At 46.1% G+C, this 19,410-nt stretch overlaps 1 protein-coding gene across 5 annotated transcripts in view; it reads left to right on the top strand.

Annotated features, from left to right (window-relative positions):
- Window positions 1-19,410, top strand: part of MPI (mannose phosphate isomerase) — an 82,310-nt gene that overhangs the window by 10,195 nt on the left and 52,705 nt on the right. The window contains exon 2 of one of the 5 annotated variants that reach the window (XM_063926377.1): window positions 8,986-9,177. The exons of the other annotated variants lie outside the window; for them this stretch is intronic. Within the exon in view, the coding sequence (XP_063782447.1) occupies window positions 9,048-9,177 (130 nt within the window). The 5' untranslated portion in view covers window positions 8,986-9,047. The remainder of the gene's footprint in view (window positions 1-8,985; window positions 9,178-19,410) is intronic. 5 annotated transcript variants of the gene reach the window in all.

The following is a 19,410-nucleotide window of genomic DNA, read 5'->3' on the forward strand; positions in this document are numbered from 1 at the left end:
CTAATTAATACAGGCTACCAATGAGAAAAATGTGATGTTGATGAAAGGCGATAGATTACACTGTATTGGACTAGGCAAACAGCAGCCATATACTGTAGACCTCCATTAAGTATGGATTAATAAATACAATTAGAAGTACAAGTATTATAATTGCATGTGTATTCTTTGTGTATGTCACCAGTAAGGTCTGCTGGCTGGCAACTTTTAGCCTTGGGGCAAATGCAATTAAGTGGCCCCGGCTTTTCTACCAGCCCTCACTGCATATCTCTCTGATTGTCCCTTCCATAGCCATCTCTCATTACCCCAACCATAGCTCTCTCTCACTGCCAGTTCCTTCTATATACCACTGAGCCACTCACAGCACAGTCTGACCTCACAGCACTCACCAACCCTTTCCCTCACTGACTGCATCACTGCCTCCATAACAGCACTCACTGTCCACGTCAGAGTACTCACTGACCTCCTCACTGCCTCTGTAACAGCACTCACTGATCCCCCTCACAGCACTTACTGATCTATTTACTGTCCACCTCACAGCACCTACTTCCCCCTTTCAGTTTAACTGACAGCATTTCGCTCTCCTACACTATCCACCTCACATCACCCCAGCCACCTTCAATGTCCACCTCACAACACTCCCACCGGCCCCTTCCCTTCCAACTCACAGCACACCCCCCAACCCCTTCAATATCCACCTCTCACAAGACTTTAGTGTCCACCTCTCACAGCCCTTCCCCCTTTCAGTGTCCACCTCACAGCACTTCCCCCTTTCAGTGTCCACCTCTCACAACATTCCCCCCACTTAAGTGTCCACCTTTCACAGCACTCTCCCCTTCAATGTCCACTTTTCACCACACTCTCCCCTTCAGTGTCCACCTCTCACAGCACTCTCCCCTTCAGTGTCCACCTCTCCCCTTCAGTGTCCACCTCTCACAGCACTCTCTCCTTCAGTGTCCACCTCTCACAGCACTCTCCCCTTCAGTGTCCACCTTTCACAGCACTCTCCCCTTCAGTGTCCACCTTTCACAGCCCACCTTCAGTGTCCACCTTTCACAGCCCACCTTCAGTGTCCACCTTTCACAGCCCACCTTCAGTGTCCACATTTCTCTGACGTCCTAGTGGATGCTGGGGACTCCGTAAGGACCATGGGGAATAGACGGGCTCCGCAGGAGACTGGGCACTCTATAAGAAAGATTTGGTACTATCTGGTGTGCACTGGCTCCTCCCTCTATGCCCCTCCTCCAGACCTCAGTTAGATTTCTGTGCCCGGACCGAGCTGGTTGCACACTAGGAGCTCTCCTGAGCTTCTAGAAAGAAAGTTTAAATTAGGTTTTTTATTTTACAGTGAGACCTGCTGGCAACAGGCTCACTGCATCGAGGGACTAAGGGGAGAAGAAGCGAACCTACCTGCTTGCAGCTAGCTTGGGCTTCTTAGGCTACTGGACACCATTAGCTCCAGAGGGATCGACCGCAGGACCCGTCCTTGGTGTTCGTTCCCGGAGCCGCGCGCCGTCCCCCTTACAGAGCCAGAAGCATGAAGATGGTCCGGAAAATCGGCGGCAGAAGACTTCAGTCTTCACCAAGGTAGCGCACAGCACTGCAGCTGTGCGCCATTGCTCCTCATACACACTTCACACTCCGGTCACTGAGGGTGCAGGGCGCTGGGGGGGGGGCGCCCTGAGCAGCAATAATATCACCTTGGCTGGCAAAATAACCACAATATATAGCCCCAGAGGCTATATATGTGGTAATTACCCCTGCCAGAATACAGAAAAAAGCGGGAGAAAAGGCCGCCGAAAAAGGGGCGGAGCCATCTCCCTCAGCACACTGGCGCCATTATTCCCTCACAGTTCCGCTGGAAGGAAGCTCCCTGACTCTCCCCTGCAGTCTACACTACAGAAAGGGTAAAAAAGAGAGGGGGGCACTAAAATTGGGGCGCAGTTTAATACAATAAGCAGCTATAAAGGGTCATAATTCAGTTAGTCCCTGTATTATTATAGCGCTCTGGTGTGTGCTGGGATACTCTCTCTCTGTCTCCCCAAAGGGCTTTTGTGGGGTCCTGTCTCCTTTAAGAGCATTCCCTGTGTGTGTGCGGTGTGTCCGTACGGCTGTGTCGACATGTTTGATGAGGAGACTTATGTGGAGGCGGAGCAGATGCCTATAAATGTGTTGTCACCCCCTGCGGGGCAGACACCTGAGTGGATGGACTTATGGAAGGAATTACGTGCAAGTGTCGACTCCTTACATAAAAAATTTGACGACATGCCAAATGCGGGACAGCCGGCTTCTCAGCTCGGCCTGCCCAGACGATTCAAAGGCCGTCAGGGGCCCTGAAACGACCACTACCTCAGATGGCAGACACAGATGTCGACACGGATACTGATGCAAGTGTCGACGACGATGAGTCAAATTTAATGTCCACTAGGGCCATTTGTGGCATGATAGAGGCAATGAAAGAGGTATTACACCTTTCTGATATAAACCCAGGTACCTCAAAAAAGGGTATTATGTTTGGGGAGAAAAAACTACCAATAGTTTTTCCCCCATCTGAGGAATTGAATGATGTGTGTGAAGAAGCGTGGGCTTTCCCCGATAAAAAAATTGGTGATTTCAAAAAAATTACTAATGGCGTTCCCTTTCTCGCCAGAGGATAGGTCACGTTGGGAAACTCCCCCTAGGGTGGATAAAGCGCTCACACGTTTGTCTAAAAAGGTGGCACTACCGTCTCCGGATACGGCCGCCCTAAAGGAACCTGCTGATAGAAAGCAGGAGGCTATCCTAAAATCTATATACACACACACTGGTGTTATACTGAGACCAGCTATTGCTTCAGCCTGGATGTGCAGTGCTGCTGCTGCTTGGTCAGATTCCCTGTCGGAAAATATTGACACCCTAGACAGAGACACTATATTGCTAACCATAGAGCATATAAAAGACTCAGTCTTATACATGAGAGATGCACAGAGGGAGATCTGCCGGCTGGCATCTAGAATAAGTGCATTGTCCATTTCTGCTAGGAGAGGCTTATGGACTCGGCAGTGGACAGGAGATGCAGATTCTAAAAGGCACATGGAAGTTTTGCCTTATAAGGGTGAGGAGTTATTCGGGGACGGTCTCTCAGACCTTGTTTCCACAGCAACAGCTGGGAAGTCTGCATTTTTGCCCCATGTCCCCTCACAGCCTAAGAAAGCACCGTATTACCAAGTACAGTCCTTTCGACCCCAGAAAAACAGGCGGGGAAAAGGCGGGTCCTTTCTGTCTAGAGGCAGAGGAAGGGGGAAAAAGCTGCAACACACAGCAGGTTCCCAGGACCAAAAGTCCTCCCCTGCTTCTTCCAAATCCGCCGCATGACGGTGGGGCTCCACAGGCGGAGCCAGGTACGGTGGGGGGCCGCCTCAAGAATTTCAGCGATCAGTGGGCTCGCTCACGGGTGGATCCCTGGATCCTTCAAGTAGTATCTCAGGGGTACAAGCTGGAATTCGAGGCGCCTCCCCCCCGCCGTTTCCTCAAATCGGCCTTACCGACGACTCCCTCGGGCAGGGAGGCTGTGCTAGAGGCCATTCACAAGCTGTATTCCCAGCAGGTGATAGTCAAGGTACCCCTACTTCAACAAGGCCGGGGCTACTATTCCACACTGTTTGTGGTACCGAAACCAGACGGTTCGGTGAGACCCATTTTAAATTTGAAATCCTTGAACACTTACATAACAAAATTCAAGTTCAAGATGGAATCGCTCAGGGCGGTTATTGCAAGCCTGGACGAGGGGGATTACATGGTATCCCTGGACATCAAGGATGCTTACCTGCATGTCCCCATTTACCTTCCTCACCAGGAGTACCTCAGATTTGTGGTACAGGATTGCCATTACCAATTCCAGACACTACCGTTTGGACTGTCCACGGCACCGAGGGTGTTTACCAAAGTAATGGCAGAAATGATGATACTCCTTCGAAAAAAGGGAGTTTTAATTATCCCGTACTTGGACGATCTCCTTATAAAGGCGAGGTCCAGGGAGCAGTTACTGGTCGGAGTAGCACTATCTCGGGAAGTGCTACAACAGCATGGCTGGATTCTAAACATTCCAAGGTCACAACTGGTTCCTTCCACTCGCTTACTGTTCCTGGGGATGATTTTGGACACAGAACTGAAAAAAGTGTTTCTCCCGCAGGAGAAAGCCAAGGAGCTGTCATCTCTAGTCAGAGACCTCCTAAAACCGAAACGGGTATCGGTGCATCACTGCACACGAGTCCTGGGAAAAATGGTGGCTTCATACGAAGCAATTCCATTCGGCAGGTTCCATGCGAGGACCTTCCAGTGGGACCTCTTGGACAAGTGGTCGGGATCGCATCTTCAGATGCATCAACTGATAACCCTGTCTCCAAGGACCAGGGTGTCTCTACTGTGGTGGCTGCAGAGTGCTCATCTTCTAGAGGGCCGCAGATTCGGCATACAGGACTGGTTCCTGGTGACCACGGATGCCAGCCTTCGAGGCTGGGGAGCAGTCACACAGGGAAGAAACTTCCAAGGACTATGGTCAAGTCAGGAGACTTCCCTACACATAAATATTCTGGAACTGAGGGCCATTTACAATGCCCTAAGTCAGGCAAAACCCCTGCTTCAAAACCAGCCGGTACTGATCCAGTCAGACAACATCACGGCAGTCGCCCATGTGAACCGACAGGGCGGCACAAGAAGCAGGATGGCGATGGCAGAAGCCACAAGGATTCTCCGATGGGCGGAAAATCACGTACTAGCACTGTCAGCAGTGTTCATTCCGGGAGTGGACAACTGGGAAGCAGACTTCCTTAGCAGACACGACCTACACCCGGGAGAGTGGGGACTTCATCCAGAAGTCTTCCTACTGTTGGTAAACCGTTGGGAAAGGCCACAGGTGGACATGATGGCGTCCCGCCTCAACAAAAAGCTAAAGAGATATTGCGCCAGGTCAAGGGACCCTCAGGCGATAGCTGTGGACGCTCTAGTGACACCGTGGGTGTACCAGTCGGTTTATGTGTTCCCTCCTCTGCCTCTCATACCAAAGGTACTGAGAATAATAAGAAGGCGAGGAGTAAGAACGATACTCGTGGTTCCGGATTGGCCAAGAAGGGCTTGGTACCCAGAACTTCAAGAAATGATATCAGAGGACCCATGGCCTCTACCGCTCAGACAGGATCTGCTACAGCAGGGGCCCTGTCTGTTCCAAGACTTTACCGCGGCTGCGTTTGACGGCATGGCGGTTGATTTCCGGATCCTAAAGGAAAAGGGCATTCCGGAGGAAGTCATTCCTACGCTGATAAAAGCCAGGAAAGAAGTAACCGCGAACCATTATCACCGTATTTGGCGAAAATATGTTGCGTGGTGTGAGGCCAGGAAGGCCCCAACAGAGGAATTTCAGCTGGGTCGGTCTCTGCACTTCCTACAGTTGGGAGTGACTATGGGCCTAAAATTGGGTTCCATTAAGGTCCAGATTTCGGCCCTGTCGATTTTCTTCCAGAAAGAACTGGCTTCACTGCCTGAAGTTCAGACTTTTGTAAAGGGAGTGCTTCATATTCAGCCCCCTTTTGTGCCTCCCGTGGCACCTTGGGATCTCAATGTGGTGTTGAGTTTCCTAAAATCACATTGGTTTGAACCACTTAAAACTGTGGATCTGAAATATCTCACGTGGAAAGTGGTCATGTTATTGGCCTTGGCTTCGGCCAGGCGTGTGTCAGAATTGGCGGCTTTGTCTTGTAAAAGCCCTTATCTGATTTTTCATATGGATAGGGCAGAATTGAGGACTCGTCCCCAGTTTCTCCCTAAGGTGGTATCTGCTTTTCACTTGAACCAACCTATTGTGGTGCCTGCGGCTACTAGGGACTTGGAGGATTCCAAGTTACTGGATGTAGTCAGGGCCTTGAAACTTTATGTTTCCAGGACGGCTGGAGTCAGGAAGACTGACTCGCTTTTTGTCCTGTATGCACCCAACAAGATAGGTGCTCCTGCTTCTAAGCAGACTATTGCTCGCTGGATTTGTAGCACAATTCAGCTGGCGCATTCTGCGGCTGGATTGCCGCATCCTAAATCAGTGAAAGCCCATTCCACGAGGAAAGTGGGCTCATCTTGGGCGGCTGCCCGAGGGGTCTCGGCTTTACAACTTTGCCGAGCTGCAACTTGGTCAGGGGCAAACACGTTTGCTAAATTCTACAAATTTGATACTCTGGCTGAGGAGGACCTTGAGTTCTCTCATTCGGTGCTGCAGAGTCATCCGCACTCTCCCGCCCGTTTGGGAGCTTTGGTATAATCCCCATGGTCCTTACGGAGTCCCCAGCATCCACTAGGACGTCAGAGAAAATAAGATTTTACTCACCGGTAAATCTATTTCTCGTAGTCCGTAGTGGATGCTGGGCGCCCATCCCAAGTGCGGATTGTCTGCAATACTTGTATATAGTTATTGCCTAACTAAAGGGTTATTGTTGAGCCATCTGTTGAGAGGCTCTGTTATATTTCATACTGTTAACTGGGTATAGTATCACGAGTTATACGGTGTGGCTGGTATGAGTCTTACCCGGGATTCAAAATCCTTCCTTATTGTGTCAGCTCTTCCGGGCACAGTATCCTAACTGAGGTCTGGAGGAGGGGCATAGAGGGAGGAGCCAGTGCACACCAGATAGTACCAAATCTTTCTTATAGAGTGCCCAGTCTCCTGCGGAGCCCGTCTATTCCCCATGGTCCTTACGGAGTCCCCAGTATCCACTACGGACTACGAGAAATAGATTTACCGGTGAGTAAAATCTTATTTTCACAGCCTACACCCCTTCAGTGTCTACCGCTCACAGATCCCCATGTCAGTGTCCACCCCAAATCACTCACCCCAGCCCCTTCAATAATCACCTCACAACGCCTAGCCTTCCACTCATCAGTTACAGGCATGAAAAGAAATAGAAAAAGAGAGATTATCGAGGCAGACTTATAGATGAACATATTGAATTTCCTTCATGACATAAAGGACAAATTTGACTTTCTCAGTTCTGGGCTCTATAAATATCTTTTGCTATGTTAGACAGATGATCAACATTCAGAACTTCAGTTTAAAATCCATGGACTGGAAAATCAGCCTAAAGATTTCTTTGAACACAGTACCACTTGTTAGAATGTAACTTCAGTACAATTAAGGCTCATACACATTAGACGATGTCGCTCTGTGAGCGACATGGTCTAATGTTTCCCCCTCCCGGGCCGGCCGGTCGGCGGCCGCCTGTACGCACTGAGCGCTTTAGAATGTAAGCTCTCACGAGCAGGGCCCTCTTCCCTCATGTGCTCATCCTTTCTTACTTTAATAATCTTCAACTGCATCAACTCCAGCAGTCTTCTGCCACCTGATACTTATTCCAGTGTCATCTGCTGATGTAACTGTGTTCATTTACCCTGTACTTGTCCTATACTGTCATCAACTGTAAGTTGCTGTTTTCCTGTTTGATTATTCATGTACTCTGTAATTGGGCGCTGCGGAACCCTTGTGGCGCCATATATATGTAAAGGATAATAATAATAATAATATGACCGCTCCTATCGCTCAGTGACGTCACGCCCCCGCCAGCCCTGCATGAAGGTCGTGGACGACAGTCCACATCCTTCATGCATGCCCTACCGACAGCAACGATCGTTGCCGACCTGCGGGGCCGCGCATCGGTCGTCGCTGGCGGCATACACACTTGACGATAAAATGAGCGACGTCGCTCAAGGAGGGGGAAAATGTGCGACGTCGCTCATTTAATCGTTAAGTGTGTATGGACCTTTAGATGTATGATATTCCAGAACTAACCTTCAGACAGCAGAAATAGATGATTTGTTGCAAATTGTGTCCATGTACCAATGTCCCACCTACTTTGGCAGGGAAATGGCAGGCACCTACTTTGGCAGGGAAATGGCAGGCTATGGGAGGGTAGCGCTCTTTCCTGGGAGGCCGGAGAATCTCCCACCTCCTAGAAATCTGTGAGTCTCCCAGAAATTTCAGGAGAGTCGGCAAGTATTTACACAGTAAAAATGTTTTTATCCTGCACCAAACTAAATGGTTTGGTATGTAGTATTTAAAGAAAACTAGCCACTGGCCGTCACCTTTTCTAATTATATCAACGTATTGTGAGGCTGGAGGTGGTCCTGGAATCATGAACTCAGTTCACTAGTGTCAAGTTTTTGGCATTTTCCACAAAGAAGATTCCTTTTTGGAGCACTCTTTTGTTATATGTATTTGTTATTTTGATTGTTTACATTAAAATGTAACTTTTAATCTTATCCTCTTAAAACAGAAGGGGCAAAGAAAAATAACACTTGACTCAAAAAGCAGATCTGTGGTGGTCACCCCCTTATTGTTATTAAATTAAATAAATATATAACCGACATAAAGGGGGAGATTCAAATGTATTAAAAGTCGGTTGGGTGTCTGTTTTTTCGGGTTCAGTATGGTATGCCGGCGGTTGGGCTCCCGGTGACCAGCATACCGGCGCCGGGAGGCCGACCGCCGGCTTACCGACGGTGTGGCGAGCGCAAATGAGCCCCTTGCGGGCTCGCTGTGCTCGCCATGCTACGGGCACGGGGCTATTTTATTCTCCCTCCAGGGGGGTCGTGGACCCCCACGAGGGAGAATAAGTGTTGGTATGCCGGCTTTCGGGATTCCGGCGCCGGTATACTGTGCTCCGGGATCCCGTCAGTCGGCATACTAAAGACCACCCGTTTTTTCCTGTCTATTAGATAGGAAAAAACAGAATCCCAACTGACTTTTCAAACATTTGAATCTCCCCCAAACTGTCTCTGTGGTAAAATTATAGTGTATAAATGAGTTGTTCTTTAATCTTACGACTAAATGATTTGTTCCTGGGTCTTACGACTTAAATCCTAGAAATAATAATTTCGTTGTAGCATTTTTATTTGCCTCTTAGGATCAGAAGGTTATTAAAATGATTGGCATAATAGGATTTTAATACCTACCGGTAAATCCTTTTCTCTTAGTCCGTAGAGGATGCTGGGGACACTTCAAGAACCATGGGGTATAGACTGGATCCGCAGAAGACATGGGCACTTCAAGACTTTCAAATGGTGTGACCTGGCTCCTCCCTCCACGCCCCTCCCCCAGACCCCAGCCTAAGGAACTGTGCCCAGGGAGACGGACATTTCGAGGAAAGGATTTATTGTTAAACCACGGTGAGCATTTTACCAGCTCACACCTTAAGCATGCCGCAGAACGTGGCATTCAACAGAACACAAGCCAACGGCACGAAGAATATGCAGCAATATGCTGACAAAAATCGTAACACAACCTGTGTGTAACCACAACCAATAACTGCAGATACAGTACGCACTGGGACGGGCTCCCAGCATCCTCTATGGACTAAGAGAAAAGGATTTACCGGTAGGTATTAAAATCCTATTTTCTCATACGTCCTAGAGGATGCTGGGGACACTTCAAGAACCATGGGGTTATACCAAAGCTCTAAAACGGGCGGGAGAGTGCGGATGACTCTGCAGTACCGAATGACCAACGTGAGGTCAACCTCGGCCAAGGTATTAAAACTGTAAAACTTAGCCCAATTGTTTGCTAAATAGCTGCTCTGCAAAGATGCAATGCCGAAACTCTCCGGTCAACCGCACCGGACGAGCCCACCTTTCTAGCAGAATGGGCCTTCACCTGTTTCGGTAACAGCAAACCTGCCGTGAGATGAGCATGCTGAATTGTATGACAGATCCAGCGTGCAACAGTCTGCTTAGAAGCCCCACTCTTGCTGGGAGCAAACCGGACAAACAGAGCCTGTGTTCCTAAACGGAGGCATACTAGCGACATAGATTTTCAAAACTCTGACCACATGCAGAGACATTGATTCAGCGAAGACATCCGTAGCTACAGGCACCCAATAGGTTGGTACATGTGGAAAGAAGGAACCACCTTCGGTTGAAATTCCAACTCTGCTCTATCTTCATGGAAGATCAAATAAGGTCTTTAGTGAGACCAGACCGCTAACTCAGACACTCGCCTTGCGTATGCCAAGGCCAACCTGACGACCCCTGAACAAGTGAGGAATTTCACTCCGCCTTACGTAAAGGTTCGGATCCATGTGATTGAAGGAACTGCAACACCCCATTAAGATTCCCCGGAGCCACTGGGGCACAAAAAGAGGTTGGATGTGCAACACTCCCTTCATGACAGTCTGAACTTCTGACAAGGAGTCCAATTGTTTCTGAAAGAAAACCGATACGGCCGATTTTAATAGTTGAAAACTCTGCCGTAGGAGTCTTCTTGGATTCACACCAAGAAACTTATTTCCTCCAAAAACGGTAGTAATGTTTAGACATTACCCCTTTTCTAGTCCGAATAAGTGTGGGAACTACTTCCGTGGGAATGCCTTTACGGACTAGGATCTGGCGTTCAACCGCCATGTCGTCAAACGTAGCCGCGGTAAGTCCTAATACACGCATGGCTCCTGTCGCAACAGGTCCTCGCGCAAAGGAAAAGGCCATGGATCTCCTATGAGTAATTCCTGAGCTCGGGATACCAAGCTCTCCTTGGCCAGTCTGGGACCATGAGGCTCGGCCGAATTTCCTTTGTATGAACCCAGAACTTTTGGAACGAGAGAAAACGTAGGGAATACAGATACTGACTGGAAACACCCACGGTGTCACCAGTGTATTCACTGTTCCCGTTTGAGGGTACCTTGACCTGGAGCTCTGAAGCTTCTTGTTGAGACGAGATGCCATCATTCCTACTTGAGGAAATCCCAACGACATGTCACCCCTTCGAAGACTACTTGAAGGAGGTCTCCCCACTCCTGGATGGAGACCGTCTGCTGAGGAGGTCTGCTTCTCCGTTGTCCACTCCTGGAACGAACGTCGCTGACAAAGCGATTGTATGTTTCTCCGTCCAGCGGAAAATCCTTGTGGCTTTTGCCATTGCTGTTCTGCTTTTCGTTTGTAGAAAATCGTTGTAAACGGCCCTTAATTCTAGACCGGTTATGTGGTGACAAGTTTCCTAACTTGACCATCTTCCTTGGAAGTTTTCCCCCTGAGTTACCGCCCCCCAGCCTCGGAGGCTTGCATCCGTGGTCACTAGGATCCAGTCCTGGATCTCGAACCTGCGCCCCTCTAGGAGGTGAGAACTGCGCAGCCACCACAGGAGTGAGATTCCGGTCTTGGAAGACAGGATTATCCTTCGGTGTATGTGTAGGTGGGAACCGGACCACTTGTCCAACAGCTCCCTCTGAAACACCCTCGCATGGAAACTGCCAAATCGAGTGGCCTCGTAGGCTGCCACCATCTTTTCCAACAACCGAATGTATTGATGAAATGACACCCTTGCTGGACTCGGAATTTGTTTGACCAGACTCTGGATCTCCAGAGCCTTTTCCACTGGAAGAAAAAAAACTCTTTGTAGCTCTGTGTTTAGTATTATTCCCAAAACAGACAACCGCGTCGTTGGGACCAACAGTGATTCTGGCAAGTTCAGGAGCTAACCCTGTTGTTGAAGAACTGACAGGGAGAGTGCAATGTTTTTGCACCAACTGGTTCCTTGAACTCGCCGTTATCAGGGGATCGTCCCAGTACGGGATAATTGTGACTCCGTACTAGCGACGGAGAACTATCATTACCACTATCACCCTGGTGAAAATCCTTGGAGCCGTGGACAGACCAACGGCAACGTCTGAAATTGGTAATGACACCCCTGAATTGCAAACTTCAGGCAAGCCTAATGCGGAGGAAAATGTAACTAGGCCTTCTTTGTGTCTACTGAGACTATGAAAAAACCTCCTTTTTCCAGACTGGAGATCACTGCCCTGAGAGATTCCATCTTGGATTTGAATTTCTTTAAGTAGAAAATGAGGGATTTCAGATTTAGAATTGGCCTGACCGAGCTGTCTGGCTTTGGGACCACGAAGAGGCTTGAATAAAAACCTTCTCCCTGTTGTGCCAGGGGAAAAAACCAGGTCAATGACCTGATCCTGATACAACCTTTGTATTGTGTCGCATACTACCTCCCCGTCCGGAGGAGAATCGGTAATTTTGAAAAATTGGTGAGGGGAAACGTCTGGAAGCTCCAGTATGCTCCCTTGGGACACTATTCGTAAAACCCACGGGTCCAGGTCCGTTCCAGGACTGACTGAAGAGTTTTTAGACGTGGTCCCACAGGTGTGGGCTCCTGCAAGAGAGTCCCGGCGTCATGCAGTGGATGTGACCGAACAGAGGATGATGTCTGCTCCTGTGATCTTGAAGAGGCTGCTGACCTCTTCCCTTTCCTCCTTCCTCTACCTGCAAAGAAAAGGGGGATCTGTGTCTATTATGCCGAAATGACTGCATCCGACAATGATGCGTCATCATCCGTTGTGAGGGAACATATGGCAAGAAAGTAGACTTACCAGCGGCATCTGCCGAGATCAAACTAACGAGGCCGTCACCAAACCAGGCTTTACCTTCATAGGAAAGAAAACTCCATTTCTTCTCGGAGTCAGCACCAGCATTCCATTGGTGAATCCACAACGCCCTCCTAGCCGAGACCGCCATGGAATTGGCCTGCGAACCCAAGAGTCCTATATCCCTTGTAGTCGCACGGCAGTATGCTGCAGTGTCCTAGATATGACCCAACTTAAGGAGTATCCCATCTCTCCCCAGGGTATCTGTATCGGATGATGATCTGTATCTGATGATGACAAGGTAACCGACCATTTCTGACTACTACTACTCCCCCATGCACATGCAATAGCAGGTATAATTAACGTACGCGTGGACACATAACTAGAGTATAACGTAGCTTTCTGCATACGATCCTTTGTGACAGGGCCCCGTGCAGAACAGGGGGTAACACCCACTTTATCCTCTCCGCTGCGGGAAAAGAATAAACACTCGGAAATTTCTCGAGGATTTGAAACCATCTTGTCAGGGCTGACCCCGACTTTTTTCAACAGAGCGCTCAGCACCTGAGAAGGAGGAACTTTACCTCAGCATTCATTATAAATTTATATCTATATATCTATATATATATCTCCATACCCATACATATATCCATATACACATGTACACGTGTGTGTGTGTGTATGTATGTATGTATGTATATATATATATATATATATATATATATACAGGTTGAGTATCCCATATCCAAATATTCCAAAATACGGAATATTCCGAAATACGGACTTTTTTGAGTGAGATAGTGAAACCTTTGTTTTTTGATGACTCAATGTACACAAACTTTGTTTAATACACAAAGTTATTAAAAATAATGTATTAAATTACCTTCAGGCTGTGTGTATAAGGTGTATATGAAACATAAATGAATTGTGTGAATGTACACACACTTTGTTTAATGTACAAATTTATAAAAAATATTGGCTAAAATGACCTTCAGGCTGTATGAATTAGATGTATATGAAACATAGATGCATTCTGTGCTTAGATTTAGGTCCCATCACCATGATATCTCATTATGGTATGCAATTATTCCAAAATACGGAAAAATCCAATATCCAAAATACCTCAGGTCCCAAGCATTTTGGATAAGGGATACTCAACCTGTATATATATTTCCAAAATCAGGGAGCACGCGCCAGTCTTCAAGTAGATCAAGGCAATTTATTCAGATCATCAGCATATAGTATTATGTCGACGTTTTCGGTCACAATTCTGACCTTTGTCAAGATACCAGTGCAATGAACTAGTGTTACCTATATACCCATATAGGTCCCTCCCTCCAATTAATCAAAGCAACTCCCCCACACCCCACATAACAAACAGTTACATACAATAAACATATAGAAAACACATTAAAACCAAGAGGTCACTATATTTTGTTCTACCCCTTTCTTGGCAGTCATTCACTTACCCACTATTGCAGCCAACAAATATTTATCCAGTGAAAGTTAATGTACACGGCGTGCGTTCCACCGCCGGCCGTACTTCCGGTCCGTGGAACGCAACTTCCGTATTAACATACAGGACATTGTCATAGCGTAGCCTCGGGTCACGTGATCGGCGCTACATAGCGCTGCCTAGCAACAAATACATCAAGCCTAGATGCGTTCCACCATAGACCGAGTATCCGGTCCGTGGGACGCAAAGAGCCACTAGCCATACAAACGGTGCATCTTAAAGGTGCATACATTTATATTGCATTACTAGTGTACTATTGGCAACACACTATGATATTAGGTCAGCTTGATCGAATTGTAAATATATAGAAAGAGTATGAATATATACACACATCTCCTGCTAGGGAGGCTGCAAAGGGAGTAAGTGCATTTTAGGGGAGAATAACCTATAATGAGTATCATTATAAATTCCATCATATAGCTTTACCCATATTAGATCCAACCTGCTTACATAATGGGTCCCGTCCAAATCACTAAAAAACATGATTCGTCAGGGATCCCCCCCTATTCACCGTTGGATCCTATTTCACATCTTAAAGCTTCGGTTTCAGAGCATTGTATAGAAAAAATGATAACCGACGACAGGAACATCAAAAAAGAAAGAAGAAAAACAAAAACAAAGATATATATGTATATGTACATATATGCATACTTTAAAGAATCACATACACGCATATACACAAAAAACAGCCATAGAGCCATAGCAGGACTGTCATTCCAGAAAAATACTGTAGTGTATTGCATCATTAAGGCCACGAGGTCGTATTGTATCCAGTCTGTGGATCCACGCTGCTTCGCGTTTCAGTAGTAATTTTGCCCGGTCCCCACCTCTCCTGGGCATCTCCACTCTAGCAATCACCATGCTCCTCAGAGACGCCAAGGGATGTCGTGCTTCACAGAAGTGCCTGGCCACCGGTTTGTCTGAGTTGCCTCTTGTTATGGCATTCCTGATGGAGAGTCGGTGATTAGCCATTCTTTTACGAAATGGACGAATAGTCTTTCCAACATATACCAAGGAGCATGGACATGTCAGGGTATACACCACATAATCAGAGGTGCAACTCAATCTATGGCAAATAGATATTTTCGCTCCTGTATGCGGATGATGGAGAAATTGACCTGTGGTCATACTTCGGCAGGTGGTGCAATTTATACACCTGAAGCATCCCAGTTTCTTAGGCATCAGCCACATATCCGAAGCCTGTGGCACTGGTCTGTCAGGCTGCATTAGGATATCCTTCAAATTGTGAGCACGTCTGAAACTTAATAGTGGTTTGTCAGGTAGTTTTTTCATAAGAACCGGATCTGTTTTCACTACTGGCCATAATCTTTTGACCGCTTTCCGAATAGCCGGACCAGCCGTATTGAAAGTGGTGGAGATAACAAAAAGATTGTCCTCCTTGCATTTTCTATGTGAGGCTCCCTCATAAATGTTCTTAGCCTTACTCAGGCACCTGCTGATGGTCTGTTTGTCATATCCCCTTGTCTCAAATCTCACTCTCATCTCCAATTGCATACCAGCCACTTCTTCATCTGAATTATTTCTAAGAACCCTCAGAAATTGTGATATGGTTAGATTTTGCTTTAATGGGCCAGGATGATGACTATCAAATGACAGTATAGTGTTCCTGCCAGTCGGCTTTCTATACAATCTGAAACCATAGCCCTCATTGGTGGTGCATATACTGACATCCAAAAAATCTACTGTTTCAGTACTCGAGTGCATAGTTAATCTAATCGTTGACCCAAGACCATTCAAATGCTCCAACATATTCATTAGGGCTTCCTGGGTATCCACCCATATAAGAAAAACATCATCTATGAATCTCCGATAGAAGGCGATACTATCCCCAAACGGCGGAATGATATTCATAGTCTCATATGCAGTCATATATAGATTTGCATATGATGGGGCTATGTTACTCCCCATCGCTGTGCCAGCCGTTTGGAGATAGTACCGCCCCCCATATGTGAAATAATTACAGGTCAGAATCAATTCCAACAGATCCATCAAAAAATCAACAGGAGGAGAACCCTTATGTGATGAATTCAATGCTCGTCTAGCAGTAGCCAACCCCTCTGTATGCGGTATCACCGTATATAGTGATACCACATCCATGGTGACCAGAATCCTCTGGCCAACATGGGGTTGTAGATTTAATAATCTCAAGAAGTCTTCCGTGTCCCTTAGATAACTGTTGGTTTTCTTGACACAAACCTGCAGAAAGCTATCAACATATTGCGCCACTTTAGAAAAAAGTGAATTACGTGCTGATATAATTGGACGGCCTGGAGGCCTATCCAGGGTTTTATGTATTTTAGGTATCCGATATATGATCGGAGTAATCGGAAAATTGGTCTTCAGAAAACCAACAGTATCCTCATCTATCCATCCCTGAGAAAATGCCCTATCCAGGACATTATCCAGACGATTTTTAAAGACCACACCTGGATCCTCAGATAGCAATCTGTATGTCTCAGTATCCGCTAATTGTCTTAGTACTTCAGTGTTATAGTCCGCAGTGTTTAGTACAACAACCGCTCCCCCCTTGTTTTTTGAGTTACTTCATTTTTTTTGAGTTTTTGTATCTTTTTTTGATTTGTATATTTTTCTGATTTAATTTTTTCTTTTTGGAGCCTAGTAATTGGTGGTGCATGATACTTTGGTAATACTTGTCAGTGCTGCTTTCTCCATCGGATAATGTATAGTGGTATACTGGTCATCTAAATGGAAGGCCTTGTTTCAACTGAATTATTGTTTGCAGCGGAGCATGATGTGTTAGTGTTCACTGATGATGATGATGCGGAGAGAGTATTGTCAGAGTTTAATGATTTTGAACGAATACCTGCTGAAGGAGCTTTGGATTTATATCACAAACTACTAAACTTGGAAAAAAGAGAAATAGACCTTTTGCTGCACGGATTATTTCCGTAAAAAACAGATCCCTAGAGGCTTTCGCCTCAATAATATCCCTACGATTGGGAGAGGAAACCCTGCCTTCTGCAGCAAATGGTGCTCTATTTTAAATAAATGCTCCTTTGATTTACTTCTATTAGTTATCAAGGAGGTTGGGAGTGATTTGAAGAAATTGAGAACTGAAATTGCAGACTTTAGGCCAGCAGCAACAGAAACCCTACAGAAAGATAATACACAGCAGTGGTTAATTAAACTAAAACTACAACTTGATAAACACCGTAAAGACCTGATCACTTTTAAGAGGGCTAAGCTTGAGAAAGTGGACCGTGATTACAAAGATCATAGGGTGTACAGATGGTTAGTGGGTAATAACTCTAACTTTAGACATAGAGGCAATAGATTTAGACAAGATCGCCCACAAATAGATAGTTACTCTTCTTCTGAGAGAGAATCTTCGATTCCCAGACATATAGAAAACCCCCATTACCAAGAGCCAATACTCTCTCTCGGTTTGGTGAGCAAAATTTAAACGCAGAAGGCCCCACCTCCGGCGGGGCAAATACAAAAGAAAAGAAAAAAACAACCAAAACCCAGAAGAATCAGTGATAAATCTATCTACATATAAACTTTCAACAGCAGAAATGAGTGTATTGTCTAAGGGTTTGAGCTTTATACCCACCCCTAAGTTTAACGACTTTGAGTGGTCTGTGGATAGGTTTAAAGTGGGCAGGAAACTGAGACTTGCTGAGAAATTTGAGAAGGTGAAACCCAATACTGGAATTGTTAAACCATTTAAAAATAAAAGTACGTATGATCCTATATCATACAATACAAGCATAAAGACCTTTACCAGAATGTTTGACTCTGACATTAAGGAAACCTTAGCTAAACAGAAAAAGACTAGACATAATCTCTCTGCAGTGGAAAGGAGGGCACTATATGAGATAAAAAACAACCCAAACATTACTGTGAGACCCGCTGATAAGGGGGGAGCGGTTGTTGTACTAAACACTGCGGACTATAACACTGAAGTACTAAGACAATTAGCGGATACTGAGACATACAGATTGCTATCTGGGGATCCAGGTGTGGTCTTTAAAAATCGTCTGGATAATGTCCTGGATAGGGCATTTTCTCAGGGATGGATAGATGAGGATACTGTTGTTTTTCTGAAGACCGATTACTCCGATCATGTATCGGATACCTAAAATACATAAAACCCTGGACAGGCCTCCAGGTCGTCCAATTATATCAGCACGTAATTCACTTTTTTCTAAAGTGGCGCAATATGTTGATAGCTTTCTGCAGGTTTGTGTCAAGAAAACCAACAGTTATCTAAGGGACACGGAAGACTTCTTGAGATTATTAAATCTACAACCCCATGTGGCCAGAGGATTCTGGTCACCATGGATGTGGTATCACTATATACGGTGATGCCGCATACAGAGGGGTTGGCTACTGCTAGACGAGCATTGAATTCATCACATAAGGGTTCTCCTCCTGTTGATTTTTTGATGGATCTGTTGGAATTGATTCTGACCTGTAATTATTTCACATATGGGGGGCGGTACTATCTCCAAACGGCTGGCACAGCGATGGGGAGTAACATAGCCCCATCGTATGCAAATCTATATATGGATGCATATGAGACTATGAACATCATTCCGCCGTTTGGGGATAGTATCTCCTTCTATCGGAGATTCATAGATGATGTTTTTCTTATATGGGTGGATACCCAGGAAGCCCTAATGAATATGTTGGAGCATTTGAATGGTCTTGGGTCAACGATTAGATTTACTATGCACTCGAGTACTGAAACAGTAGATTTTTTGGATGTCAGTATATGCACCACCAATGAGGGCTATGGTTTCAGATTGTATAGAAAGCCGACTGACAGGAACACTATACTGTCATTTGATAGTCATCATCCTGGCCCATTAAAGCATAATCTACCCTTATCACAATTTCTGAGGGTTCTTAGAAATAATTCAGATGAAGAAGTGGCTAGTATGCAATTGGAGAAGATGAGAGTGAGATTTGAGACAAGGGGATATGACAAACAGACCATAAGCAGGTGCCTGAGTAAGGCTAAGAACATTTATGAGGGAGCCTCACATAGAAAATGCAAGGAGGACAATCCTTTTGTTATCTCCACCACTTTCAATACGGCTGGTCCGGCTATTCGGAAAGCGGTCAAAAGATTATGGCCAGTAGTGAAAACAGATCCGGTTCTTATGAAAAAACTACCTGACAAACCATTATTAAATTTCAGACGTGCTCACAATTTGAAGGATATCCTAATGCAGCCTGACAGACCAGTGCCACAGGCTTCGGATATGTGGCTGAGGCCTAAGAAACTGGGATGCTTCAGGTGTATAAATTGCACCACCTGCCGAAGTATGACCACAGGTCAATTTCTCCATCATCCGCATACAGGAGCAAAAATATCTATTCGCCATAGATTGAGTTGCACCTCTGATTATGTGGTGTATACCCTGACATGTCCATGCTCCTTGGTATATGTTGGAAAGACTTCGTCCATTTTGTGAAAGAATGGCTAATCACCGACTCTCCATCAGGAATGCCATAACAAGTGGCAACTCGGAC

Source organism: Pseudophryne corroboree, chromosome 6 (genome assembly GCF_028390025.1).
Source record: "Pseudophryne corroboree isolate aPseCor3 chromosome 6, aPseCor3.hap2, whole genome shotgun sequence".
Taxonomy (NCBI): Eukaryota; Metazoa; Chordata; class Amphibia; order Anura; family Myobatrachidae; genus Pseudophryne; species Pseudophryne corroboree.